Source organism: Motacilla alba, chromosome 8 (assembly GCF_015832195.1).
Source record: "Motacilla alba alba isolate MOTALB_02 chromosome 8, Motacilla_alba_V1.0_pri, whole genome shotgun sequence".
In the NCBI taxonomy this organism is placed as follows: domain Eukaryota; kingdom Metazoa; phylum Chordata; class Aves; order Passeriformes; family Motacillidae; genus Motacilla; species Motacilla alba.
In genome coordinates this window covers 29,899,766-29,927,316 of record NC_052023.1, presented here as the reverse complement: position 1 = coordinate 29,927,316, position 27,551 = coordinate 29,899,766, and the positions used below count along the sequence as shown (strand labels likewise).

At 50.2% G+C, this 27,551-nt stretch overlaps 1 protein-coding gene across 2 annotated transcripts in view; it reads left to right on the top strand.

The window, feature by feature from the left end:
* The window catches only part of PBX1 (PBX homeobox 1), a 129,041-nt gene that overhangs the window by 75,734 nt on the left and 25,756 nt on the right, over positions 1-27,551 (top strand). For both annotated transcript variants that reach the window (XM_038143705.1, XM_038143704.1), the window contains exon 3: positions 26,039-26,283. In XM_038143705.1, the coding sequence (XP_037999633.1) occupies positions 26,039-26,283 (245 nt within the window). The remainder of the gene's footprint in view (positions 1-26,038; positions 26,284-27,551) is intronic.

The following is a 27,551-nucleotide window of genomic DNA, read 5'->3' as shown; positions in this document are numbered from 1 at the left end:
TGTTTCCTGTAGGACTGAGAGGGGAATCCAGCTCACACTGTGGAGGGAAGATGTTTTTGCAGACCCTTCCCCATCCCAGATTGTCTCACCGAGTTTGGCTCAAAACACCCATCACCACCTGGAATGGTTTTCAGTTCCCCACCTAATTTTTGAAAGATGTTAGAGGAATGAAGGATGAAGACAGTCATTCCATGTGTGCAGGAGTGCTGGTGGCTTGAGCCGCAGCACCAGGGGAGTTGCACAGGAGCTTCCAGACCCACCCAGGCACCCGTGGGGCTGCAGACTGCCCTTCTCTGGCACCGTGCTTTGGCCTCACCAGCCTCTCCGGCTTGCAGCTGCCTCCCGGAGCAGCTGGGTGCCCACAGCCACATCCCCGTGTGGGGTGAGCCCTTCCCTCCCCTGCACCCGGCTGGTCTGTGCCTGCTGTATCCCAAAGCACCTCCCTTTGTCCTGGGAAGCGAGGGACCACTCCGGCTGCCTGGCTCTGCTGACATTTAGCTTGCAACCATGCATATGGATGAGGAGCAGCAGGAGGGTGATGGGGGGCTGGCCCCTCGACCCCGCAGACACCAAGCTGCTGCTGCTGCTGCTGCATGTGGCTCCGGGGGCTTTGGTTTTATTTTTGAATTTTCTCTTTGAAATGTTCCAACAATCCCAGTTGAGATTTGGCCGGGAAGGAAGGCAGGCTGGCTGGGTGGGGTGCTGCTGCTTCCCAGGGGCTTCCTCCAGGCAGCAGCTCTGTTCACACAAGGCATTGGATGCAGCTGTAGTGTTCCCAGCAAAACTCTGCTTTAAGCATGGAAAATCGAGTTCACCACACTGTTGAAGTCTTGTCTGAATCAGCTGCCTTGCAGTTTTTTGGGGTTTTATGGTCTGGGTGATACTTGGGACCTTTAGGAGCAGCATTATCCTGTCTGGTTGGTCCCAAATGGTGGCTCATGAGGTGCTAGTGTTGGCTGCATGCTGGGGGGTTTCAGGGTGGCACCTCCTGGGTGATCTTGCTTTCTTCCCCTCCTGTGCATACCCAGAGTGTCTGAAGACACGATCGTGCCCTACATGATGGTTTCCAGAGGGTGAATGGTGCTTCTGAAGACAGCATTCCCTGCTGCTGCCCTTGGAGCAGCGTCCAGCCTGGCTTTCAGGGGCAGGTAGCTTTAGCTTCACATCCTGGAGCTGGGCTGTGGGCACAGCGACTCGGCCAGCTGATGTCATGGCTCGGATACAGTCACCTTGCGGGAGGTGGGATGGTTGAGGAACCAAAGCCTGGGGCTGCTGAGTGGGGTAGGGTTGAAGGCACTGGTCTCCATGAGAGCCCACAGCAGGGCAGGGAGGTGAAGCATGCCCTGGAGAGCTCCGTGACAGGCAGGCAGGTCTGCTCTGTGTGCATGTGCCTGCTTGAGTTGTTCCTCACTCCCAGACACTAATTGCTGATGGAGCAGCAGTGCCCCCCCACATCCCTGCCCACCCCCATGTCCCCAGTCTGGCTCCGGGTGCCTTCCTCCCCGAGGTGACGCCGCTCCCTCCTCCTGGGCAGGTCTCCCTTGCACAAAATGGCTCCCTCCAAGCTCCCCCCCTTCCCCTTCCTCCTCTTCCCCAAAACTTTCTTGCTCTGGGGTTCGCCGCAGAGCTGTCCTCCCTCTGAGTTGTTCCCGGCTGTCAGAGGTTATATATATCCGCTCTGCTCATGCTCATCCTCTGTAACCATTTTCTGCTACAGAATCTTCTGGCTGCTCGTTGAAGCCTTAATCCGTAATGCAGCGATCAATGGGTGTGCGCCTTTACCACTCGGATGCTCATTTTTTAATCCCCACTGCCTCCTTCAATGTCATCCCTTCCCATTTTTCTTTATAGAATTTCAGGTCTACTGTACCTGCTGATTACTTAGCGGAGACCGCTGGACATCTCCCTTAATTAATTCCATCGATTTCTCAAATCCCACAAGGTTTGGGGTCCTTAGATTTCTGAAGCAGCTAAATGGAATGTCTAAATTCCGACATTTTCCCTCTATAAATTGTTTTGCCAGGGAGACGCTGGGAGGCAGCGCTCCAGCTTTATTTATTTGGAGGCGACGTTAGCCCCGGAGCCCTCCCCGTCCTTGCTGCGGGCACCGAGGAGGGCGTTGGGAGGGGGATGCTGCTCACCCTCATCACTAGCCGTGCCCCCCATCCCCGAGGTGCTCCTGCAGAACCCCAGTCCTCTGCTGCCGTGCATCCCAGCAGTAGCATCCTTCCGGTGAAAGGAGTGGGGTGGGACCAGCCTCGGGAAGGGAATAAAGCTCCTGGAAAGGGCCTATTAACCAGTTGGGCCCTCGCCGCGTGCGGCTGGGGAAGACTGTTGCTATGCACAGGGAGCTTAATTTTATTATTACTCTCTGCTATTTAATGTCTGTCTCTCAGGCAGCTGGTGATGTTTTAATGAAGCTGGAATTGCGTAGTCTGTAGCGCTGGATAATCGTAAGCTGCCGAGTCAGAATCAAATTAATAATTCATGAAATTAAAGTGTATAATTAATTTGAACCATGCAGATGAGTAGGGACCCGAGTCTTCGGCCTGAAAGGAGCACACACATGTCTGTGAAACGTGCTGGTCTGCAATGAGGGGCAGATCTGCCGCCTCTCACCTCCCCAGCCCAGGGCCTTGGGCCACGCTGCCCTCCTGGCCTGTATGGCATTGGAGGCTCAGTGTTAGTTGGTTTTATTTGGGATTTTTATTTGGGGTTTATTCCCCACACACACATTTTATTTTCAGGTTAGAATTTCTACGCTAGCATTTGGTCCAAAAAAAAGGGTTGTTTATTGATGGCTAGGGAATGTCACTGGGTAGGGCTGCATCTCCCGTCCCCTGGAGAGGAGGAGCAAGATGTTCCTCTCCCTTTCCTTGGCATTTACGTGGTTGTATTTGTTTTCTCTGAAAGTTGAGCAACCTCTGGGTCACTTTTTGAAGGGCTCCTACAGCAAAAAGTCGTCAGCGACTCTTTGGGTTTGCAAAGATGGAAAGGGTCAACTCAGTGGAGTTCACAGTTAGCCAGCATGGTAGGGAATGTTTCCCGTGGTGGTTCCCCAGTAATTTGTAGTGCAGAGAGCAGCAATGTGTGTTCCCAACACCTTAAGTAAAAGCCAAAGGGGCTCACAGGGCCACTGTGAAGGATGAAGGCTGGGAATTTTGGAATATACCAGTTGCAGGCAGGTTGGGGCAACTGGGCTGAGCAGCACTGGATGCTTTGGGAGCTTTTGGCTCTGTGTTTAGTTGGATCCCATGGCAATGTTGTTGATCCATCTTGTAGGAGGCACTGACCCAGTCCTCACATTCCTGCAAGTCTTTACTGGCACCCAGAAGAGGTTTCACAGCTTCTCCCGTGCTGTCTGCTGGGAAGAGGGGTCTTGTTGCATCCTGATCCAACACGGGACAGTTCATAACTGTCTTGGGAGCCATTTCTCTTGAGCCTCTCCATGCACAGGGAAGGGTTTTCCTTGTATGTGCAGAGCACCAAGTAAAATTGGAGGAAATTTGGATGTAGGACATGCACAAGCTGAAATGAACATCCACATGGGTCTTGGGAAATGCCAGTCTTACCATGAGTGTTGAGTTGTCCATGCACTGAAAACTTGATTATTCACCCAAGTTCAAATGTTAAATATTTTGCAGCTTTGAAAGCTGCACTTTTAGCATCCATGGTCTGAGGAGAAACAGGCCCAGCCAGGCTTTCCTGCCTTTACTATTAAATCATGCAAGGTCATCATTGCTTCTGTAGCGGAGCAATGTACTGCTCTCTTTCTGCCTGGCCAGAGCAGGCTTTGCCCATTCAGTTACAGCTTCCCAATTTATGTTATTTTTGTGCAAGGCAAAATGTTGACACTGTGGATTTGGGGCATGAATTTCTTGAAGACATTTGTGAGGCAATCTTTTATTCATACGAATTTAAATTATTTTTTTAAGCCAAAAATCTGGCTGCAGCAAGATAATGTGATTTGCTGTAAATGCCATGGCTGTGAAGGATCTCAAGCACAAAGCTGATGGAATATCTACTTGGAAAACTATTGAATGAAAGCAAAATTGCATTGAGAGGACAGTATGAGTTCATTTTGAAGGGTGAATTGGGACCCCTCCCCACTTTTTTAAGTTGGTTGCAAAATCCATTTTCCCTTGATAGGCACGCAGTGTTCTTGCTCCAGGCACAGCCATCTCGAGCAGTATCCATGTCCAGGGACCTGCCTGAGTTGGGAAGGGGAGATTTGGTGGAGCATCACTTCAGTTTGCTTGATCTTTCCTGCTCTGTTTGATGGCTAGTGGCCATGGCAGCTGAGGAACACCACATTTCTTCTTAAGAGAGGAGGAAAGCTGTGAATTCCCCTTTCTCCAGCCCAAACAGGGACAGCAGAGTGTATTTCTGTCCGAGCAGTTGGTAGACACTGACTGATTTGTAGCTGTTCCAGTGTTTCCCTGGTACAGAGCAGTCCTGCCCGGTGCAGAGTAAAAGCAGAGGTGGAGAAAACACTTTTTTTTTCTTTTTCTTTTTTTTTTTTTTTTTTTTTCTTCTAGGCTTTTGTGCAGGCAGGAAATTCAAAAGGTTGCTTTTATTTTGCAGTCAGAGGCGAATGTAACTCTTTTTCATGTTTCATTAAATGAGGTTCTTCTGATCATTTCCAGGGCCTGTTGCAGCTGTTGGCTTTGGCAATCCTGAATGGTTTTAGTTCCAGAGGAAAGACAATATTTCAGTATTGAAGGAGTTTTTAACACTCCCTGTCTAGGTTTCAGGAGCCTGGCTGCACCAGCCGTGCACCCTGTGTGATGGAAAGGCAAGATACACAGCACCTTCATGCTCATTAATTGCATACAATTAAGCCCTGAAGCTTCTGCAATACCTACTTAAATCAGGCAATTGCTTTTGGAACATGGTGGTTGCAATTCTGCTTTTGAAATCCCATTTCTGCTTCTGAAATTGCAATCTCTCTGCCTTGATGGAAATCCCAGGGTTTGGGGTGCTGGTGAGTGGCATAGTTTGAGGACCAGGAGTGTATAACATATTTTTATTAATTTTCCCAGTATTTTTCTAATAGCTCAGAGTCAGCCATATGTTCTGGCCGTGTGGGAGGAAGACATGAAACCAAGTCAGGCCACCACAACTTGCTCCCTGAGCTTTTGTTCCAGTGTTCCAACACAACAAGCTGTAGCCTGTTTCACCTCACTGTCTTGTGCTTTCTCCATTGTAGGAAGAAAGGGAAGGGCAGGATTTCCCCCCCCCCACTCTGAGCATGGCTCAACATCAGCAAAGGCACTGGGTAAATGCTGATTGGTATTAATAACAACCTGCCCTTTTTTGCTAATGTGCTCTCCTTTGGAGTTCTGGTATTTATTATTATTATTATTATTATTATTATTATTATTATTATTATTATTATTATTATTATTATTATTATTATTATTATTACTGCAGCTATTACAACACAAGATGCAGGGAAGCCGAGGAGTTGAGCTGGCTGCCTCCATCTCTCTGCCTCCATCCTGCTCCATCCCCTGCCTGTGGAGTGAGTGGTTTAGGTACCCAGCCCTGAGCAGTTCCTGCTCCCTGGAGGATGTGAGGGAGCCCGGCAGCTCCCTGGCCCTGTGCCGGCTCGTCCCCACCAGGTGGGGATGGTGGGAGACCCTCGGCTCTTGGCTCAGAGCTGCTGCCTCCTCCTCGCACATACAGGCAGCTCTGCGGGGGCAGCTGGGGAGGTAGAAGGGGGCAGGGGGAGTGGGTGTGGGAGGGGTGCCCGGCAGAAGGGGTTAGTGCCAAACACAAACAAAAACACGATGCAAATGAGCTGCTTGCAACAGGTAGCCTTAATCAGATGCTGTCAGATGAATTCAGCATCTCTCCGATTGTCGCCTGCACTAGCCTCCCATTCGGAAGCCCTCATCTGCTCCAGATGTGGTTTAATTTACTGCGACTTGGCTAATTACTGTAATTAAGGATTAATTACTGTTAATTACTTTCACATAAACTCAACGCCAGTCAAAGAGCGGAGCCTTATGAAGCCTGCCACAGCAGCGAGCACAGCCACGGCAGCCTGGGTGGGCCCGCCGGCTCCTCAGGGCCGTCCCGAGCTGGTGCCCACCGCCCTGCCGGCCCCTGGCATCGCCCCCTGCCCCACGGATCACCCACCCCCTGCCCGACCCTCCCGAGGCTGGCGGGCAGGCATGGCAGGGCTCCAGATGGCATCCAGCAAGCCAGCCATCGTTATTATCGTTAATAATTAGATAGAGCAGGGATTTGCTGTGCAAACCCTGGTTAGGAAGGGGAGGCCAGCGGCGTCTCCAGCAGGCTCTGGGAAGATGCAACAGATTAATACCTTTGCCATCCTCAGCCCTTCCCAATGCTCCCACCTGCTGTGTCCTCCAGCACCCTGTCCCCAGCCAGGGCCTTCCTGAAGTCACTCAGTAGGTGAGAGATGCAGAATTCTAATGCTTCCCCCAGCATCAAACAAGCAAAAGGTTTTTTAGCAAACAAGGGAAGAAACCAGCCCTGTATCTAAGGGAACAGGAGCAGGGAAAACCTATGGTGGGTGAGGGAAGGAGCGCCAAAATGATTCATGGACAGTGCACTGTGTAGTGTTCCCATGGGAAACAAGTGTCTGCTGGTGCTGCCCTGCTTCTCTGGCTCCCTTAGACTTGTTAGGCTCCATATCTATTGGCCTTATTAGTTTTAAAAGTCCTGGGGCTTTTTCCATTACAGCAGAGGGAGGAAAAGCCTCGGAAGGTGGGACGTGAGGTGTGATGCAAAGGCAGGAGTGGGCCGTGCCCCATCTTCACCCATCGCCTGCAGCCCTGGCCTGGTCTCGTGGCCACGCGCGTAATATGAAGGCAGGATGGGAGAGAAAAATCGGCATGATTAGATGGGTATTGTTCTATTAGATCTCTGCCTGCTTGCTCTTGTGTCTCACCATTTGAAGATGAAACATATTCATTTAGCTCCCAGGATGAATGGTTTTAATAAGGGGAGCTAGATGAGGTGGGGTAGTCCTGATGACTTCAGAGACCCATCAGCTCTCCCCCTAAGGCCATTTTGGTGATGACATGGGCCACACGACCATTAATGCTGCAATCAGGACAAGTTTTCCGTGTCCATGCGAATCCTTCAGCTGGGAAGAGCGTGTTTTGGAGCCCAGGAGGAGATGTGTATCAGCAGTAATCAGATTGAGCCTGCAGGGAGGGCAGGCAGGGGGTGAAGCAGGGGCTTCCTGGATGTGCTTCCTGGGGGCAGGCAAGGGGAAGCAGAGATGCAGACAGACCACCCAGCTAGTGGATTTCCACCTTGCCAGCATCCCAGCACTCCACTGATGCCATCCTGATTAGGGGCTGAGACCTTGCAGTGCTCATTAGTTATTTCAGCAGCACCCACCCTGTGCCATCCCACCCGGCCCCATCCGCTCCGCTGCCGTTCGCCTCCAGGCTGGCTGTGGCCTGCTTAAGCCCCAAATCAAGATAATTCCCATTATCAGGAGCATCTCTGGGGGCAGGGCAGGGGACACCACGCGGCTGCCGGTGCCCGCACGGCCCGGCCTGGCCTGGCCGGGTGGGAGCCGGGGGTGCGGGGAGCACGCTCCGGTGAGCGAGACGGGGAAGCCACGGCTGTCAGCTCTGCTCAGCCCTGCTGTCAGGCACAGGGATGCCCCGGCCCTCATTGCTTTAATTGACACCTTCCTCTGGCGTCCCGCACTCCCATCCCCATCCTGGCCATCCCAGCCCCATCCTGGCTTTCGTCTTCTTCTGCTCTCCAGGAGGAAGCTGGGGTGTTTTTGTTATAGGACACAATAAAACGACACGCACGCTGGAACTTCTAAGGTGAAAAGAAGGGAAGTTTATTTTTTGATTTTAACACTCATAGATTTTTAAAAGTGACAGTGGATTGGAGGATGAAAGTGCTACTTCTCCAATGACACTGGACAAATCAACAGTCTGTCAAATTTTTCTTTGTCTAGAAAAGAATGTAGAACAATAATTATTCATATAAAACTGTGTGAGATCTTCATTACAAGAATGTAAACATCAGAAGGTTTGGAAGAACAGGGCGACAGGGTGTGGTCCAGCCCTCTTCCTTGTCGCTGTGGCCCTGGAGCCAAGGCTGGGGAGAAGTGAGGAGGCCGAGGGCTGGACCAGGATGGGTTCAGGAGGGTGGCCAGCGTCACTTGCGTGATAGTTTTGTGCGTGCTGATCTTCCCAAAAGTTGGAACATCCCCTGAGGATTTCCTTGCCCCTTTCCTTTACCAGGGCACTGCAGAAATTTCTTGTGGCAGCACTCTCAGGTGTCAGCTGCCCATGGAAGGACCAGAGCCTGAGTAAAACCCATAGGATCTCTGGTCATGCGTTGCTGGTTTGGAGATATCTCATAGGCGAGGAGGAGCAAGGGCTGGTTGCTCTGTGGAGCATATTGTGGCTGTGCTGCAAGGCCTTGTGAAGCCCACAGGAGGGGAGGAAAGATGGAGGTGGAGGATGGCTCCATCTTTCCCAGTCATCTCCAGTGCAGAGGGTGCCAGACACACCAGGTTGTCCTGCTGAAGGCCAGGAGAGTTGACCACTTTCTGGGCCAGGAGCAGGGCAGATGGCCGTGAGGTGCTCGTGGTTTGGCGCTGGTGTCCCTTTCCTGGAGGGGACAGCAAAGGCATCTTCTCTCTCCCAAATGAGCAGGAAGCAGCAGAGCTCATGTTTCTTGTCCGTCAGGAGCTGCAGGCACAGCCTCTACACTGCTTGAACAGGACAAAGGTTTCCTCTAGAAAGTTGCTGTTTAGGGGGAAGTACCTGTTTGGAAAAGGCCACCTCAGAAGCTCCAGGTACATTAGTTCTGGGGAAAATGAGGTGGGAAATGCCTAGAACTGGTGCTTGGACCAACCATGATGGCAGCCCCTACTGTCAGGTGTGTGGCAGTGAATCTTGTCCCGTCCTTTTCCACAACTTGACCTCTACCCAGTGCCCTACAACTTGCCTACCCCAGACAGCAGACAGATTCCACAGCTGGTCCTTCTGTCGAATGGAGGCTTGAGAAAGCTTTGCTGGGAGCACAGTTGGTCCTCCAAGGAGCAGCCCCAGCTCTTTGCCTGGGCCTGCTGGGAGCCTGCCATGCAAATAAAAACTGTGAAAACTCTGCCCCTCTTCCCCATTTGCGCTCACTGGGGGGAATTGGAGGGGTGGGGGGGTGGGGGGGTCTTGTGAGCTGAGGTACCACCAGCGTTCCTCCCAGGTGGCCAGTGTAGGCAACAGGGAGAGATCTCCTGTGGACTGCTCTGTCTCTGCGCTCTGTATTAAAGTTGGGAACCCTTTGATGTCTGCTTCTGCAGCTCAGATTCTGCCAGGAGGCTCAGAGCAGCCTGTGTAATTAGCCCAGAAAAATGCCTCTTTCATGTGGGTCGGGGGACCCAAGCAGAGAAGAGATTTCCAAGGGCTTTGTTCTGCTGCAGGGAAATGTTCAGGCTTTGGTGGGTTTTGACAGAGCTCTTCTCGCCCTTCCCTTTTTCTCCCACTGTGGGGTGGAGCTCAGGGTTTTGGCAGAGAAAGCCCACGTGGCAAGCTGCTGCTCCATGGGAGACGGGCCCTTTGGTGCTGGACTGGAGTTTGGGTACATGCAGAAGCAAGGGATCAGCCAGAGCCGTGCTCCAGCTGGCCCAGGGGAGGAGAAAAAAAAACCACAGATATTGTAGGATTGCTTCCCACAGCTTCAGCTTTCTTCCTTATTTGCCTAAGAAGCACTCAAGGCAGGCACTGCTCTTCCCAGCCCTGCTGGTCCCTGCCTGCAGGCATTGCTGCTGCACCAGTGCAGGGGTGTAAATCATAGGGGTGTAAATCAGAGCAGGGTGATCCCTCTCTGGCAGTGGGTTCTTCCTCCTGATCAGCTTTAAAGCTGTTTTTTTGCCAGGGCTGGGTGGTGGTTGAGGATGGCAGCTCCATGTTTGCTGTCCTGCCAGGGTGTGGAGAGCCACCGTGGATGTGCTGTGACTCCAGACAACTTTTCTCACACCAGGAGTTTGTTAAAACACAGAAGACCCTTCAGGGGTGCCAGAGAAGAAGGTATTTACCACCTGAATGGAGACTGGGACAAGCCAGTCCAAATCACTCTTCCATCCTGGGCACCCAGGGAGCATCACCAGCTCCTGGCTATGCTCCCAGGGTGTCCCTTCCTCTCTGACCCTGGATGGTAATGTCAGGATGGGATGCAGGATTGCTTTGGCACAATAGGTTGCAGTTTCCAGTCTCATCTTTTACCTACCTTTCCCTCTGCCCTTAAATCAGTGCCAGCAGATCTGGGGCTTTCCCCTTGCTTTTGGTGCAGGTAGGGCACCTCACTGCCTCCACCAAACCTCTTAGCCTCATGCATCATCCTGGATGATCCTGGAACAGACTAAGAAGCACATTTTGCAGCTCCTTCTGCCCTGGATGTGCCTTTATCCCTTTCCTGCCCGTTTGGTTGTTTGGGGGTTTTTTGGTGGTTTTTGTTTGTTTGTTTGTTTTTTGGTTTTTGGTTTTTTCTTTTGAGGGAGGCAAATTCATTGCTTTTCACACCATTTAGGGGACCCATCCAGGTTGCAACAGGAGTAGCAAAGAGGTGTCAGAGATGCTCTGACAGCAAAGGTGATGCCCTCCTTGATCCTAGGAGGAGGATTCATTGGCAAAGTGGTTTTCAGAACCCTGAGGACTTGGCTTGGGAATGTATGCCTACCTATATGAAGATGATAGCGAGGGTGTACTCTCATCTCCCCTTGTGACAGGATCTCCCTGCTATAAAATCAGCAAAAGGCACAGACATACTGAAAACTGAGCACTGAATGTATTTTATTTTCCCCCTGCATTTTCTCCCCTGGGACATAAAGCAACCCCAACGCACCCCACCCAACAAACCCAAAACCAAGAGTTTTCTCCTCAGACCAGGGCTGTGCCATCTGCTGTGGCCGATTCTCCCAGTTATTTCTCATGTATCTCTTGCTTAAAGACCTTGTGCCATGTTCCTGCCTAGAAGGGAGCCGTGGGGCCTCCCCAGGGATCCCTCTTCTCTTCCTGGGTCTGATTTCCTTCAGCTTTTACTCGGGGTTGAATGGATGCAATGGAGCCCCCTGCACGTGGGGTCCCGGCACCATGCATGTGAACACACAGGGTGTGGGTTATATATGGGGTTCTGGTATTTAGATCACATTGATGAGCATACAGGAGAGCAGGGAAAATGGATCATTTATGGTTACGATCTGGCTACTGTCAAAATAGGGTGTTATTTTGACGGTTGCTTTGTCTTTGCTCTCCGAGCAATATGAAGATAGTTTCTTAGCAACAAAACTGTGTTCGCAAACAACACCGGTGAAAAACAACCCCCCAGAAAAAAAGGAGGCAGCCTCAAAAGCACTGCTCCTTGTGTGTGTCCTTTGGCCACTAATTAGGTGCAGGGTGTCATACTGGGCAGCAGGTGCTTGTCCATGGTCATGGTGTCATGCTGGCACTGCCCTGGTCCCTGCTGGCCTGGGTTGCTGGGGGTATGGTCACAGTTCCTTTGTCAGAAGGGTAAACTGAGGCAGCTTGGCAAGGCAACACCCTAAAGAGGGTGTTCTTTAGGCGACATGGGAGGGTTTGAGCTTATGCTGAGTGCTGCTTGCCACGTGATGGCTGGCAGGCGCTGTCTCGGACCATTCTTGGTCAAGGTCTTCTCCAGGGTCTTGTCCCTGCATCTGAGATGGATTCCAGAAGGAGGGCGGGAGGGAGCTGCCTGCGAGCCATTTTGGCAGCGGCTCTCCTGTGCAGTTTGGAGTGTCTCTCCTTTGAAGGAGGCGCTGGGCCTGGTGTCTGTGCTGACGTTGGAGTCCATGAGAGCAAGCGGTTCCTCCAGCCAAGTATCTGCCAGGCTGTGTCAGGAGAACTTTTATCATTTCTGTCACAGACATCACAACTCGCTTGTCTTACCATACATCTTCCTAAATGTGACAGAATATTCAGCTGTTATTAATTGAATACTCTCTAATTTAACTGCTTAGCAGGACAGAGAGCGACTGGTTTGTCTCAGCACCGAGAGCTGCTGTCAGGCACACAGGAGGTTGTGGGGTGCAGAGAAGTTATTTGGGGAGTGAAATGGGGCTTTTTTTTTAGTATCCCCCCTGCAGTGCCGCCTTGCATGGGACTGATCCTCATCTTGCCAGGGAGGGACTTCAGCATCTGCTGTGGCTCCTGGTCCTGAGGCACATGGCCAAGCCCAAGATGGAGACACTGATGGCATTGCTGCTCCTCCATCCCATCCTGACATTACCATCCAGGGTTAGAGAGGAAGGGACACCCTGGGAGCACGGCCAGGAGCTGGTGATGCTCCCTGGGTGCCCAGGATGGAAGAGTGATTTGGACTGGCTTGTCCCAGTCTCCGTTCAGGTGGTAAATACTGTCTTCTCTGGAGAGCTGCAGCAAGCAAAGCTCAGTCCTTCAGTGTTCTCCTTGATGGAGTCACATGCCCATCGTGGCCTGGCCATCCCCTCAGCCCCTGGCAGATCCCAGTTACGACTCCTTGTCTTCCTCCTCCTCCTCCTTCTCCTTCTTTACATCCATATCCAGAAATGCCAGAGATGTCCCATATGCAGGCTGGATGTCATGTTAGGGCTGCTGAGAAGCTGGGATCCTTTGGAGGATGCAGGAGGCAGCCCTCCTTGCTGTCCCCTGGGCAGCAGGCTGGTGGGGGACCATCCCCTCCAGCCTCCCCAGGCCCATGCCTGCTTGCACACACATGTGTGTGTCAAATCTCTCTGCTGCTCTCCCAGAAAGTTCAAACCCAGAGTCAAGTTTATTGTTTCTATCTCGTTTATTTTAAGTATAGTTTTACACTTTATTATATGCTGTGACATCTTAAATGGAGCCTGTCACTCTATCTTGACTACTGCTAGGGGCTACAGCCACTTACTGTGTCAGGCTTTTCGGCAGCCCTGATTAACGATATCAGTGGATCCCAGCACAGGCACAAGCACCAAAATCAAGGGGTGATTTGCATACTCAAATGGTGCTACACATCAAAAGGCTGCAGCCCGTGCAGGTATTGCACCGGCACAGCCCAAGGATGCACATTCCTGCTGTCCTGTGTAGGGGACCCGTACGAGCTGGTAAGGGCTGTGCACAACTCAGTCTATTTATTCAGTGTCTTCAGCCTAAAGGAAAAGCCTTGCCCTTTCTAACAGGAGTTTTTTCATCTCCCTGGACAACATATCAATTAGGATAGTGAAATGGAATAATATTGTTTTTTTCTCGTGTGCCTGTTGGGATATGTGGTAGAATTACCCATGCAAATGCTTTTTTTTTCCCCGAAAGTAACATTTTGTTAGGTTAATTCATGCACTGGAGAAACAAACTTTCTGTTCTTCCAGTCCAATCTCCACTTACAAGTCAGGTTTTTGTAACCCTGTCATTGAAATGCGAGGTAGCCTACAGTAATTTGAATATTTCATTCTGCCGGCTGCTAATGCACTCTGCATTACAGATGGTACTTGCTCCATCCTTCTGGACTGGGTTCAATTATAAATGAAAGTAGGGAGCTGAGATTTGTCTTTTTGTCTGTGCTTAGTTGGAATAACACAATAAAGCTTGATGGGTAAGAATTCCTCAAGCTGCCTCTTCTTTGCCCGCGATGTCTCCGGTGTAGCTTTCTTCTCTGATAGCGGGTCCCGCTTGCCTTTCAAGTCGAGCTTGGAGTATTAGGGTTGGCAGTGGTGGGTTTTTCACAAGGAATTTTTGGCTCAGATGTCCCCTTTTTGAAAGTGCTTACTTCAGTCCACTTTCTAGCTGTTTATTTACTGGGCTCTGCATCCCCCTGCGCATCCCAGGCCAGGAGTGGTGGTAGGAGAGCCCTGCTTAGGCTGGGCAAGAAGGGTTGTGCGTGGCTTTTGGGGTGGTGGGGTCGTCTTCCCTCCCAGTGTGTCCCTGTTGACAGGGCCAGCAACCTGGTCTGCAGCCACAGAGAAGCAAATGGGGATGCAGAACAGCCCTCCTCCATCCCAGGGTTGCTGTCATGGACTCTTCCCAAAGGCCCTAGGAATAAAAGGGCCCCTAGAGATCCAAAGAAAACATTTACCTCTGCTTGGTGATTAACAGAAAGGGGGGTTGGAAGCCTCCAGCCCAGCTGCATGAGGGCTCTCTATTACATACAGATGCCTTTTGCGAGCTCCTTGGCCATCCCAGCCGGTAAAAGCAATATTGCCGAAGGAGTCAGAGGAGGTGAGGGCAGGGCTTTCAATTTGGTTTTACATTTACAAGGACCAGATGGCCTTGCTGGAGATGATCTTTGATCTGGGACGCAGCCGGAGTTGGGCAAAGATTTTTTTTTTCTCTCTCTTTTGAATCTCCTCACGGGTTCTGGCGGGGCCTCTCCCGCAGGAGCAGGGGGAGCTGCGTGTCCGTGCGTCTGTCTGGTGGGGCTGGGTGTGAGCCCCCTGTGCCCGTGGGGATGGGTGAGTCGCTGGTGTAGCCTGAGCAGGGTTGTCCGAGGTTGAAGGCAGAGCCGGATCCCGTTACACCACCGCCCCACAGCACGGAAATCTGCGTCAACAGCCTCTTGCATGGAATATAATTAAACTCATGCAGGCGCCTCGAAACAGAAATGCCACTAATTGATTATTTTTTAATTTTTTGCCCATTTTTTCTGGCGTCTTGCACCCTCCCAGCCGCGCGGACATGTGGGGGCTCTCTCCGCCTGCCTCGCCTTGCCAGTTCTGGGTTTCTTTCTTCCCCCCACATGTTTTGAATGGAGCGGGAGCGAAGGCAGCCGATCCTATTTCACAAGCGCTTGGACTTGCAGTGCTCTCCCTCCTGTCCAAACAGATCGTTTACAGAAGGGGCCTCTATTTAAAGAAGGAACTGAACGTTCAGAGCTGTTTTCTGGCCTTAAAATGCTGCCGACCGGCTGTTGCCTCTCAAAGAGTCGGGCTTTGTCTGGCACGCCCGAGGACCGGGTTCGACGCCAGGCTCAGCAGGTCGGCGTGGTGGCGCGAGGGACTGAGCATCGTGCAAAAAATGCGCTCCTTTGTTTGGTGCCATCACTGGATCGCAGCACAGTTGGGCTCAGGAATAGCATCTTATCCACAGGAGCTTGGTGGAGATCTAGGTTTGGGCAAACCTCGCCTCTCTGTGGTGGTGTGGGTGGGATAAGCTTGGGAAGCAAGTAAATGGAAAAGGAGTGCTCAGATAGGGTTTGCTGGGATCCGTGTATGGCATGGAGAGAAAGACCCAGAATCGTGGAATCATTGAGTTTGGAAAAGACCTTCAGGATCATTGAGTCCATCTGTTAACCCAGCACTGCCAACTCCACCACTAAACCCTGCCCCTATGAGCCACATCTGCCTGTCTTCTAAATACTTCCAGGGATGGTGACTCCACCGTCTGTGTAAGGGAAGCCTGCAAGGAGTTGAAAGGAACATGTAGTTCTGGAGAGCTGTGCTACTTCAGAACCACCCAGCGGTGACATGAATACAGGCTCCAGGGAGGCTTGGTCTGGTCCTGTCATCTTTGTGTCGTCTGTAACACTGAAAGTGGGTGCCTGAAATTGTCCAGTGGTGAATATGTTGCATGTAAATGAATGCAACGGGAGTTGGAGTGGAATTTCTGATGGCTTTGGTCGTAGTTGCTTCTCTTGCTTTGCACTTGACCTTAGATGTATGACTTATTTTCAGATTTTTTTGTGGAGAAGGCTTTGAATTGCCTGCTGCCGTGGCTGGCAAGAGGCCCATGTGTGGAAGATGGTTTCTAATGCTTCTGGTACAGGAGACCCTGCCTGTCAGGGTGCAGAAGTGTCCAGGCACTGCTCCACAAGGCAGAGACCCTGGGCCATGGCTGAACCTCAGAGGAGACTGTGACCCATGATGGCTCTTCTGATCCACTCATACTCAACCATGGTAGCCATCTCCCCTTATCCAGGGCTGTAGGTTTCCTACTGCAGAACCCATCTCTGAGGTTTTACACTGGGTGGAGAATCCTCCCTTAATAGTTTCTTCTCCCTTCTCCTTCATTTCCCTCTTGTTCTCATGCACCAAAAAACCTCAAGGGTACACTGCTCCTACAGCCACATCCTTCCTGCACCAGGGAATGAGGCTGCCTTCAAGCGAGCAGAAGAGTGGCAAGGGCCACGCTCAGCTCCTCTGATGCATCAGAAGGTTGCTGCTGGAAATGGGAAGGTTCTGGGCAGAAAACGTGCCTGTAAGTGGGAGGTGGGGAGGTCTCTTGGCAGTGGAGGGGCAGGATGTGGCCACAGGGCACTCTGCAGTGGGAGCAGTTCCCTGTCTGTCCCCAGCTTTTGTTAAGATGTCTGTTGTGGTTCTGTGCTGCCCACTTTGGGAGAGAGAAAGGGAGGGAAGAGTGTATGGCTTGGCTCCAATACCTGGAAGATCTTTCCTGTATTGCACAAGATCTTGAATCTAGCCCATGGCAAGGCCAATAACTTGGCAGCAGAGTGGCAGCACTCTTGGAGGTGTAATGGGCAGCAGGTACCTTCAGAATATTTAACAAACCTGAGACTTGAGTGGGATGTTGCCATCTATGAGCTCCAAGACAGCTTTCCTTCGATGGAGTCTCATGGGTCATCTTTGAAGGATGGCAGGAGGAGGGAATCTGAAACTTGGCTTTTCAACCTGGGCTTCTGCCAGTCTTTCCACTTGGGACCTTCATGCCCCAGCCACTGTGTGCATCAAGCAGCCTTTTGCAGACAGTGTGTCCAGGGAAGATGACCTTTGGAGAGGGAGCAGGCTGGAAGGGCAGCTTCCTTCTGGGGGAAAACCTCTCTTTGTTTGTTCTCAGGTTTCAGGGCTTTGCCTGGGGCAGTTGAAGTGGGACCCTTGTCCTCAGAGGAGCTCTGGAGGCCCCAGCTTCTCATTAACAGATTCAGCTCATTCAAAAAACCCATTTCTTTTCAGCCAGGAGAATTCATATGCAAAGCACCACGCAGATCCCAGCCCAACGCTCCCTTCAGAGGAAGGGGTTTCTGGTTGGACCTGACCTGGGAGCAATCGCATCCTTTGTTTGCTGATTTGTTCCTGCAGGGTTTAGGCAGCCCCAGGTCCATGCCTGGGATGCGGCTCCAGGCGTGAGGAGCGACAGGTCCTCCTCATTTCTTTGAGTGAGGACAAAGGCTTACTCTGTCCCTCAGTGACTGTATGTTCTCTTGGGGCTGCTGTGGGGATTCAGATCCATCTCCCAAACGCCACCAGGAAAAGGTGAAGTCCTGGCACGGGCTTTCTTGGAGAGACTGAAGCTTTTCTCCATGGTTTGTGCTTCTCCCCTTAGCCAGGCCAGCCTGTGGTCACTGAGCTGGGTCGCATCTTCTGCTCCGATCTGGTCCAGCAGCAGAGCAGTGGGGAATCTCACTCTGCTTTCCTTTGACTCCTGCCCCTGCTGGCTGCTCTGAGCAGCTGGAGGTTGGTCCTGGCTGTGGTGGCGTGGAGGAGGCTGGGTGGAGATGGCCATGAAGAGTGGCCATCTGTCTCTTACAGTGTGGTCAGTGCCACTGGAGAGTTTAAGATGTACCGGGTTTGCCCATGCAGATAAGGGACTGATTCTGATTCAGGGCTGTGACTGGAGCCTGCTAATCCTGCCCTGCTTAGGAAAGGGAAAACTTCTCTGTGAGATCAGAGTGTGGGATTGCTCTAGGCAGCTTCAGCATCGCTCCCCAGCATCAGCCTGCTTCTGCAGACCATGAGCCTGGCCTGGGATTTGTGAGGTGCTCAGTGGGCTGGGGAGGGGACCTGTGCATGGCCAAAATTTACCCATGCTCTTCCAAGGACAGAGTGTGCCAGTAAGACAGTGTTGAGTCCCCCGAGCCCACAGTTTGGCTCTAGGGTGGTGGGTTATTTGCAGTATGTCACTGGGGGAAGCAGATGTTAGGTGGAGTTGTGAGGGTTTGTGTGCTTTGTGGGACATGGCAGAGGCAAGCTTGAAGCTGCTGTGAGTGGGAGGGGAGGAAGTGGTTTGTCCACTGGTGGGGTGTTAGGCTCTGGTTGCCTTGTCTTTAGTGTGTGGAAGCACTTCCAGCCTGCTTTCTGCTGCTAAAGGCTCTGCTCAGCCATCTGCGTGTGGTGCAAAAGGTGCTACCTGTCCCCAAAATATCAGCTTTGAAAATTCCAGCTGGGGAGTCTTGCTGCCCAACCCCACTGTCCTGCAGCAATGCATCCACGAGGAAACGTGGATTTTGGCACCAGGACTGCAAGGAGAAAAACAGAAAATACTTAAATTTGAACCACAGTCATCCATATCAATAACTGAGTGTGTGGGGCTGGTGTCAGAAGTTTCCATACCAGGCTCAGTCACTGGCCATGGGCTAAACTGGTCAGCAGGAACAGGGTACAGGGAAAGACTGGAACGATGAACTCATCTGTGTTCATTCAGCTTCCCCACGAAGTCACATTTCACAGAGAATCTGGTTTTCAGTAATCACAGCAACATTTGCTTTATTTTTTGGCTATTTTAGATCATTGTCCACTTTGGGGGGCGGGGGGAATATTTTTTCCACAGAATATGTTAGTAATAATTTTCCAGATCTTTTGATCATTTTGCTGCCAGATCCTCTCTTGCTGTGGCAGCTCATTTGGCATTTGGGATGGGGTTAGGAGAAAACTGGTGCAGACTCTTTGCCAGCACTATGAAATAAGTGTCTCTCTTCTGCAGCTTCCATGGCACATCCAAGCTGCACCCTCCTGAAGTGATGGAGAGCTGCTGCTGAGAGCTGAGAAACTTTTTGGCATGTGATAAATTCCCTTCTCCCATTTCCTACACCCCAAAGTTATGGTTTGAGAGAAATGCAGCTTTCTTTTTTTCTTTTTTTTTCTTTTTTTTTTTTTTAAGTTGGATTCAGCAAATAATTTGGACACTTCCAACCCAGAAAGATGGGAAGTTACTATTTTTCAAAGTTATGTTTTTAAAGCAGTTTAATTGGTTTGAAATTGACCCAAATTTTTATTTAAACAAGAAAGAGAGAGAAAGAGGAAATTGATAAAATGAAGTGGGAGGAGATTTCATTTTTGATTCAGGAAGCATTTTTGATTGATCTGAATTTGGGTTGTGATGCAAGTTTCCAAACTGGTGGTGGGTAGGAGGGATCTGGGGGATGTGCTGCTGCCCTGAGCATCTGGTGCTTCTGTTGTTGGCCTCAGCTGGGTCTCCACTTGGGCTGGTTGGCCATGGCTGGACCCGACCTCTAGGACTACATGGACCATTACTCTGAACTCATGGGACTTGCTCCTGTCTCTGTGGGAATGTCTTATCCCAGTTTTATGGACTGCAGGAACATTTCTCCACCTTTAAAAGCATCTCTGCTTTGTTTCCAAAGAGCCCTGAAGCACACTCCTGTGTTGGGAACAGAGGTGGGTTTACAATGATCCAGGGGGGCTTTGCAGTGCTTTTTGGGTACAAGCCTCTCTCTTGATTTGTTGCTGGGAGTTTTGGTTTATTTTATGGCTTTACACAGTGAAAATTGGTGGCAGAAATGGCCCATCAGTTTCACAGAGTTCCTCCTTCTGCTGGGAAATAAATAAAATAAGTAGATGCACAAAAAGCCATTTTGCCAGCTGAATTTTTCCGTGCCTCATCTCACGGCAGCCTGTTTTGGAAAATTTGAGCAAAAATCTGTTCATCCATTTGTAAGTTTTGGAAAGGTTGAAGTGAGATGGGGAACTTAAATGTCAATTGTAAGAAAAAAACCATGAGCTTCTCTTAATTCCTGCTCCCCGGAAGGGCGTGCGTCTGTGTATTTAGAAATTCCAGCTTCTGTTTATGTTGGAAATAGGTAATTGCATTTTGACCTTGATTTTGTCAGTGTCTTTACTTAAACATGGTGAATATATTCAACCAAGGTTTAAAACTCCTGTGATTATTTGACATTGAAGTGCTCCACCTTTGTTACAGACTGTGATTCCCATTGAAGGTGGACACCATGTGCTTTGCCAAGAAGGGATTTCTGTTGTGTCCCATGGACCTTTGACCTGGCAGGGTGAAGACCCAGCCAAGGGTGCTTCAGTAACCTCCCCAAAGCTCTGGGAGTTCATTTCTTCTGAGCATTGGATATTGAAGGCAACTTTGTGTTTAAAGAGAGCCCTGTGAGGGTGGTGAGGCCTTGGCACAGGTTGGACAGGGCTTGGAACAACCCGATGTAGTAGATGATGTCCTTCTCCATAGCAGGGGGTTGGAATGAGGTGACCTTTAAGATCTTTTCCAACCTAAACTGTTCCAGGATTCTGTGGTAGGATCCAAGATTCTGGGTTTTCCTTGCTGTGGGGGATTTGATGTTTCAGAAGAAAGAAGGTTGCACTTGAATAGGAGAAAAACCGAGGAGTTTAGGTAGGTGCATGGAGTCTGGTGACTTCTCTGCACAGAGAAAGTTTGGGAAGAGCAGCTCAAGCCTGTGGCATCATGGATCAGCCAAGGAAGCAAACCCCAGTTCTCCTGACTTGGTTGCAACTACACATGGAAGATAAAGTTCCTGAACATGCAATTGTCCTCAAATATGAGGCAGGTGGGAGTATTCTTGTCCCAGATTCAGTCTTTTGATCCTCTGCCTTCACAAATGTAGTCTCAGGCTTCAGGGAATGTTGAGATAGGCTTAAAGTAAGATGGTTAGTTACTGGTTTTGTTAGGAGTGGCATTTGCTGGCATCACAGCTCTCCCTGTGTTTGCTGGCTCTTGTTTAGACCTGGAGCTGTAAAAAAATATGTTGTAAAAAATCCAACATTTTCCAGTGAGCTTCTGTGAGTCCTGTAGCTGGGTCTCCCCAAGCAAGTGTTGCTGATCCTAAATCCCAAAAAGCTGGAAGAGAGCTGATTTCCCAGGTGTGTTTCAAAGCCAGGCTGTTTGCTGCGTTGAGCGTGTGCAGGAATTTTGGGGTTCCCACGTCCTCTTTGTCTGTACCACCCTCAGGGGCAGCCACTGTTCCAGGAAAGGATCTGGGCTGCACCTTGGTGTCTGGGTTGGGTGTTGTTGGGGCAGATGAGTGCCTTAGTGCTAGTGCAGGAGGAGCAGGCATCTCACCCCCTTGAGGCTGTGTGAGAGGTCAGAGAGAGCAGCCAGAAGTGCTCCAGCAGCATGGACATCTCTGGTTTCCCCATGAGAAAGTGACACCTGAGGGCCCCTCACAGCCTGACAAGAGGAACTGTCTGTCTGCCTCTCCCAAAACTCCGTTGTTGGGTGGGTTGTTCCCGCCTCCCAGTACATCTTAGGCACAGTGGAGGCAGGAAAGAAAACCCTTCTGAAAATCACAACGTAATTACTCCCATCTGCTCCAGCACTGCTTCCCATTTCTGCCTGCCAGGATGCTTGTCTCCGATGCTAAGTAGCACATTATTTTCGATAAGTTGCAATCATTTACTTGAAGTCTCCTTCTCCTTTAAAATGTCCCCCTGGAAAGGCAATTCAGCAAGTTGGGAATGGGCAGAAACAACCAGGATAAAACTCATGCAGAAGCAGCCGAGCTGGGGCAGGAGGGCGGGCGCTCCTGCCGAACTCATTAAAACCACCCGGCGGGTTCCTTTGTAGGGAGGGTTTGTGTAAGTGCCCAGCCACCAGATCCAGCCCTTGGCTGGTGGTGTCAGCAAATGGGGCTGCAGAGGAACTGCCAGCTCATGTCATCAGAATTCACACAGATTCACAGAATCACGGGGTTGGAAGAGATCTTCAAGATCATCGAGTCCAACCCAGCCCCAACACCTCAGCTAAACCCTGGCACCCAGTGCCACATCCAGGCTTTGTTAAACACACCCAGGGATGGTGACTCCACCACCTCCCCAGGCAGCCATCCCAGAACTTTATCACTCTTTCTGTGAAAAACTTTTTCCTGATATCCAACCTGTATTTCCCTTGGTGCAGCTGGAGGCTGTGTGCTCTGCTTCTGTCAGTGCTGCCTGGAGAAAGAGCCCAACGCCACTGAGCACAGCCACCTTTCAGGAGCTGTAGAGAGTGATAAGGTCAGAGGGAATCTTAACCAGGCAGTCGCAGAAGTTCTGCAGGACCGTGCTTTTGGCTGCTGAAGTCAGCAGAGGAAGAGCCGCAGTGGCTCCGGGGGAGCGATTTCTTCACCATCATAACCTGGGTTGGCATCGTGTCTCACCACCACATTCTCTTGTGAGGGGCTATATGGAGTCTGGCCCTGCTTCCCACATCTCCTCAGCTTGAAGACACTGACCACCAGGATAAATTGCCCTTTCCAGAAGAAAGATGGAGGTGGAAGGTCCTTTGCTGTTGTCACTGCTAAGCCACAGTCTCCTGCTTAGCTTCTGCCATCACCCCCAGCAGGTTTGATTGCCTTCGTCATGTAGTTCTGCCTCCTTTGCCTGCACACCTCTAATTTGGAGGGGTTGGAAGGGGTGGAGAGGAAAGGGTTGCTAAGTGGAAGTTTTTGATGTGGCCTTGGAGAAGAGAGATGACTTCGTGCTCAGCTGCTGTGCTTTTCACATTTCTCTGGAAGAATGCTCCCAGAAAAATGGACTAAATAAGGTAGGGGATAGTGGCATGGATACCAGAGGAGTCTGGTGCCCTCCTTTGTGGATTTCTTAGGTGTCTTCACAGCCCCAGGCCATGCCCAGAGTGGGGTCTGTTCCAAAGGTGTCTGCAACTGAGCACGGAGCTGGCTGCTTTGCAGGTGCTCCTTGGAGACGTTGTGGGAAGCATCTTGGAGCATCTGGAAGCTTTGGTGGCTCAAGGCACTTTCCATCCTGTGTTCCTGAATCTCAGGGCAGGCATAGAGCCAAGGAGCTGGTTTTGGCTTTGTCTTCTCACCTGCTTTCCTGAGGTCAATCCTGCCACCACTTCCCATGTCCTGCACTGCAGCCACACCACAGAGCCAGCCCAGGGATGTCCTCTGAACCCTGTGGCTGTGATCCCTTCCTCAAGAAGGGAGAAGGAGCAAGTGTGGGAGCTGGGAGCCATTTTCCAGCTGGGAATGGGTCTCTGTGACGCTGGTGGTGACTGTGCCTGGACCGCAGGCTGGTGGCTTCGTGGTCCTCAGGTGCTCCTGCTGCTGACATCAGGGATGGTGACCCTGTGACAGCCACATTCCAGCTGGGGGGACAGGGCACATGCCTTGGGTTTGCTTTTAAAACACACACATATATATATATATAAAACACACACATATATCTATGTGTATACATACATTTTTAATTTTTTTTTTGTTGTGTGTATATATTTACAACTAAAAACGCACTTTGATCAGCAGGGGACCTGGGTGAGGGCTGAGCACCATCTAGTGGCAAGCACCACGGCTCCAGAGGCTGCCAAGCTAGCAGGAAATCAGCCAAGGACAAAAAGTCTTGCAGGAATTCTCCTCCCCCTCGGCTGCCAATCGCTATCTTTCTTTTTGTTCTTCCTTTCCCCCCCCCTTTCTTTAATGAGGAGCAGCAAATGGGGGTCCTGAGGATGCCTGGGTGCCTGCCTGCCTGTAGCCCCTTGGACCACTGAGGACCATTCTCTTCATTTATTTTTGTTTTATACTTGTTTTAATTTGGTGGGAGAGCGGAGTTCTTTTGCCACCACCTGCCTGGGCACTACAGATTGAGTGCTGCCAACCCCATCCCAAACTCCTCATCCCATCACAGGGAGCAGTTTGGAGGCTGGGAGCTTCCAAGGAGCCCAACATCCCAGGCATCCTGGCAGGAGATGTGTCAGAGCTGGGTCCAGTGCTGGGAAGATAAAAAAGGAGCTTTTAAATAATCATTTTGTCTTCTCCTCGGCTGAGCACAGCCTTTCAGGGATAAATAAGCAGCATCAGTCCTGCTTAGACACATTGGCCTTTCTGTTTATTTACTCACAGGCTTTATTCTGAGTGAGCAGCCAAGCCCAGGCTGGGTTCAGGTCTCTGCTGTGGGGGACACATCTCCTCCACTGGATGCTGGTCTGTGCGTGTGGCACAGGAATAAAGCTCCCAGGAATACACAGCACTTTTCATCAGGAAGCAGCTCTCTAAACATAAACTAATTAATCACTCGTGCCTACCTGTCAGGTCAATGATTCCTGAGATTTTTAATCTAAAAATATTTCCCTTTTGAAATCCAGATGCACCTGTTTTGGCAACTCCGCTTTTGATTTGTTTATTTGAGGTGTTTTTTAATTTTTTTTTTAACCTGTGTTGATTTCCTTTTGTATTTGGGCTTTTGATGTGCTTTAATTGACTGATTTTTATTTTATTTTTTTGTTCTGAAAGAATAGGAATTTATTCTCTATATTTTCATGGCAAGTCTCTCTCCCTACTGCATCCTGTCAACTTTCCTCTTCTCTTTTTAAGGGATTTGGCTACTTTTGCCTCATATTTCAGTTTATGGACCATAGACCCCAAACCATTTTCTTGATGAAATCTATCCTCTCCCCTAGGATCTATTTATCATGGCTGGGTGCCATGGGAAGCCTCCCGTGGTGGGGGGAGGGCTGGTCCTGTCTCCTGAGGGCTCAGCTTAAATTTGGCACTCTGTCCTCATTCTTCCATATAGAAATGATCCTCCCTAGCATGGAATTATTTATTTTTAGTTCCAGTTTTACTGTTCTTGGGCTTTTTTTCTGCCCACCTTCCCACCGTTGTTGACAGTGCATATTTTAATCACAAAAAATGCCAATAAATGCATGAATGAGTAACTGGTCCAAATGTATGAATAAAATAAAATTAAATGAATGAGTGAAATGTCCTGAAAATAGTAATTTCAGTAGGCTTTGAGGCTTTTCAGAAAAGCTCTTTTTAGTCTTAACCAAACCTCTCAACAGGGTCTTTTACTTCAATTTTATACTGATAATAGCTGTATCTTTAACTTATTGCAGAGTAGGGAAGATCATACCCGGTGGTTGCTGGGGTTTTTTAGCTGCTGTGATTTTATTTCTTGTTGCTAACAGATCTTCCGCTACTTTTTTATTTTAAATGACAGGAATAATCACTTGCTCTTGTTTGTGCCATGGGTTGGGAGGGGGTCAAATTCATCTCAGGTGTCAGCAGGCATGGCTTTGTCAAAATCCACGCAGCATTTCCCAGCTCTGGATGTGCAAAGAGTGTGTGCTCAGAGCCCGTGTTTCAGATTGAGATGGGGAAATACCATTGTTTTCCCTTAGGAAATGCCTTTTTTCATTTGCTCATCAAGGATTTATTTTATTTATGCTGTTTATTATGCAGCTGTGCATGTGTGCCTGTGGAAATCTCACATTATCATTCTGTGTTTTGAACACAGACCATGGAGGGGGATGCAGGGGGGAGCACATAGGGCACCTTCATTTTAGGTGCATAGGACATCCCAAGCTGTTGGGTTATTTTTCCAGGAAAGCCTTCACAGGATAATTTCTACTTGGAGCAGTAATTTAGGCAGGGAGCACAAAGATGGGAGGAGGATTCTCTTCTTGAAAAGTCACTTTGGGAGGATTAATTCATCATTGCTCCTTTTCTCAGCATCAGTGGAATGACTGGATTCTTAAAGAAAAGGCATTTTTCCAAGAATAAAATTATTTCATATGTGTTTTTTACGTGTTCCCAGTGCATGGCTAAAAGCATGGACTTCAAGCCCTCTCCACAGTCCATATTTCAGGATGTGGAAACCAAGGCACAGCTGCCTCAGGCTCTGTGCGTCTTTCTCTGCCATGTGGGGTTGATGTAAATGACATGTTGGGTGACATGAGAGGACCCCTGAGCGAGATGGAATCAGGGCTAGAGACTTCCCTTCCAACTTCCCATCTCATGCTTGAGTCTGGATATGGTCCCTGTCGCTTCTGGCAGCAAGTATGGGTACATTTATTGGTTTTTTTGTTTGCTGTTGCTAGGAGTTTTGCTGCTTGTTTGAGCAGAAAGTGTGGCTCTGTGGTGAGCTCACTGCCAGGTCTGCCCTACTTCTGTCCTGCAGGAAAGAGGGAGAGGAGCAGGGAGCTGGAGTGCTAAGTAGTGATGAGTGAAGCCAAACTTGGTGCTGAGTACTTGCAGCATCAGGATGCCTTTTGGGGAACCTGTTGGGAAGGGACAAAACCCCTGCTGATGGAGTCAATCCAACTTGGGACAGGCTGCCATGAATTAAAGCCCAGGTTTGACTCAGGCTTTCCTCTCCCCATTGTGTCTCCTGCAGTGCTGAGCATCCGGGGGGCGCAGGAGGAGGAGCCCACGGACCCCCAGCTGATGAGGTTAGACAACATGCTGCTGGCCGAGGGGGTGGCGGGCCCCGAAAAAGGAGGGGGCTCAGCCGCCGCCGCCGCCGCCGCCGCCGCGTCCGGAGGAGCCGGCTCCGACAACTCGGTGGAGCACTCTGACTACAGAGCCAAACTGTCCCAGATCAGACAGATCTACCACACGGAGCTGGAGAAGTACGAGCAGGTAACAGGCTCCTTCGTGGTGGTGGGCTGGATGGGAGCAGAGCGTGGATCTGCGCAGCCTGGATCGCTACTGACATCTGTTGTTAGGAGTGTATGGGCTCTGGGTGCTAGAGTGAGAACATGCTTCTTTTAGGGTTGGCAGGGTTGGGGTTTTATGCTGGGATGTGGCGTGAGGGGTATGCGTATCGATGCAGGGCGACCCCAGTGTAGGGAATAATGTGTTCTGACTCCATGATTCAGAAGGCTGAACAAATGCTTTATTAATCTGTACTGTATTACACTAACACTACACTAAATTACATACTGAAGAGATACTAAAGAAAAACCCATGACTGTCTGAGACAGCCAGGACACAGCTTTGACCCAATGGCCAAGGAATCAAAACAACCTTCACCAGTGTCCAGTTAACAAATCACTTTGGGTAAACAATCTCCATAACACATTCCACATGTGCCAAACTACAGGAGCAGTGAATAGAGATAAGAATTGTTTTCTCTTCTTCTCTGAGGCTCTCACTGCCTTCCCCAGGAAGAACCCTTGGGAAGTTGTGCCTGCTGCTCTCTGTGAAGAGAGCTGTGGCCACAGTATGGGTTGCCCCTTGGATTTTCACTTTTCACTCCTCCCCTGATATCTTACCCAGAATTGGCCCTATGAAGGAAAAGGCCTCTCTGATATGCTGGCCTCCGTGATGACAATGTCCAAGCAAGACTTGAACCAGAATCTTAGTTGAATATATTTTCTCCTTGAAAAGCTCTTTTTCCAGGGAGAAAAAAAAATAATCTTGTAGTAAATTTCCGTTAAAAAAGAAAAACTACTTGGGTTATGAACACAGCTATTGGTAACACCGACAATTTCATGAAGAGCTTTGCAGGTCAGTGCTCAAAACCAGTTGCTTTCAAATGCTTCCAGATGTTTTGCAGACCTCTCTTGGCCGCTGTGCACCTTGCTCTTGTGGTTTCTACCCCAAGGTTATGGTTTATGGATGTGAACAAGAAGGCATCGCATCTTTGGGTGCAGGACAAGCTCCACTGCCAGGGCCCAGGGGGCTTTTAGATCTCTGGTTTAGATCCAGTAAAAGCCTCCACTTTACCTGGCTAACTGGATGTGTGGTAGGGCTGGGGGATGTCTCATCCCCATGGCCACATTGGCCAAGCTGAGGGAAGGGTGCCCCAGGGTTAGAGCTCTTGGAGTCAGGGTGGCCAGGCAGGGCTCTGGTAATGGAGCAGCCAAGCAGAGTCATGCCATGAGAGGCATCTTGGAGGGCCTTAG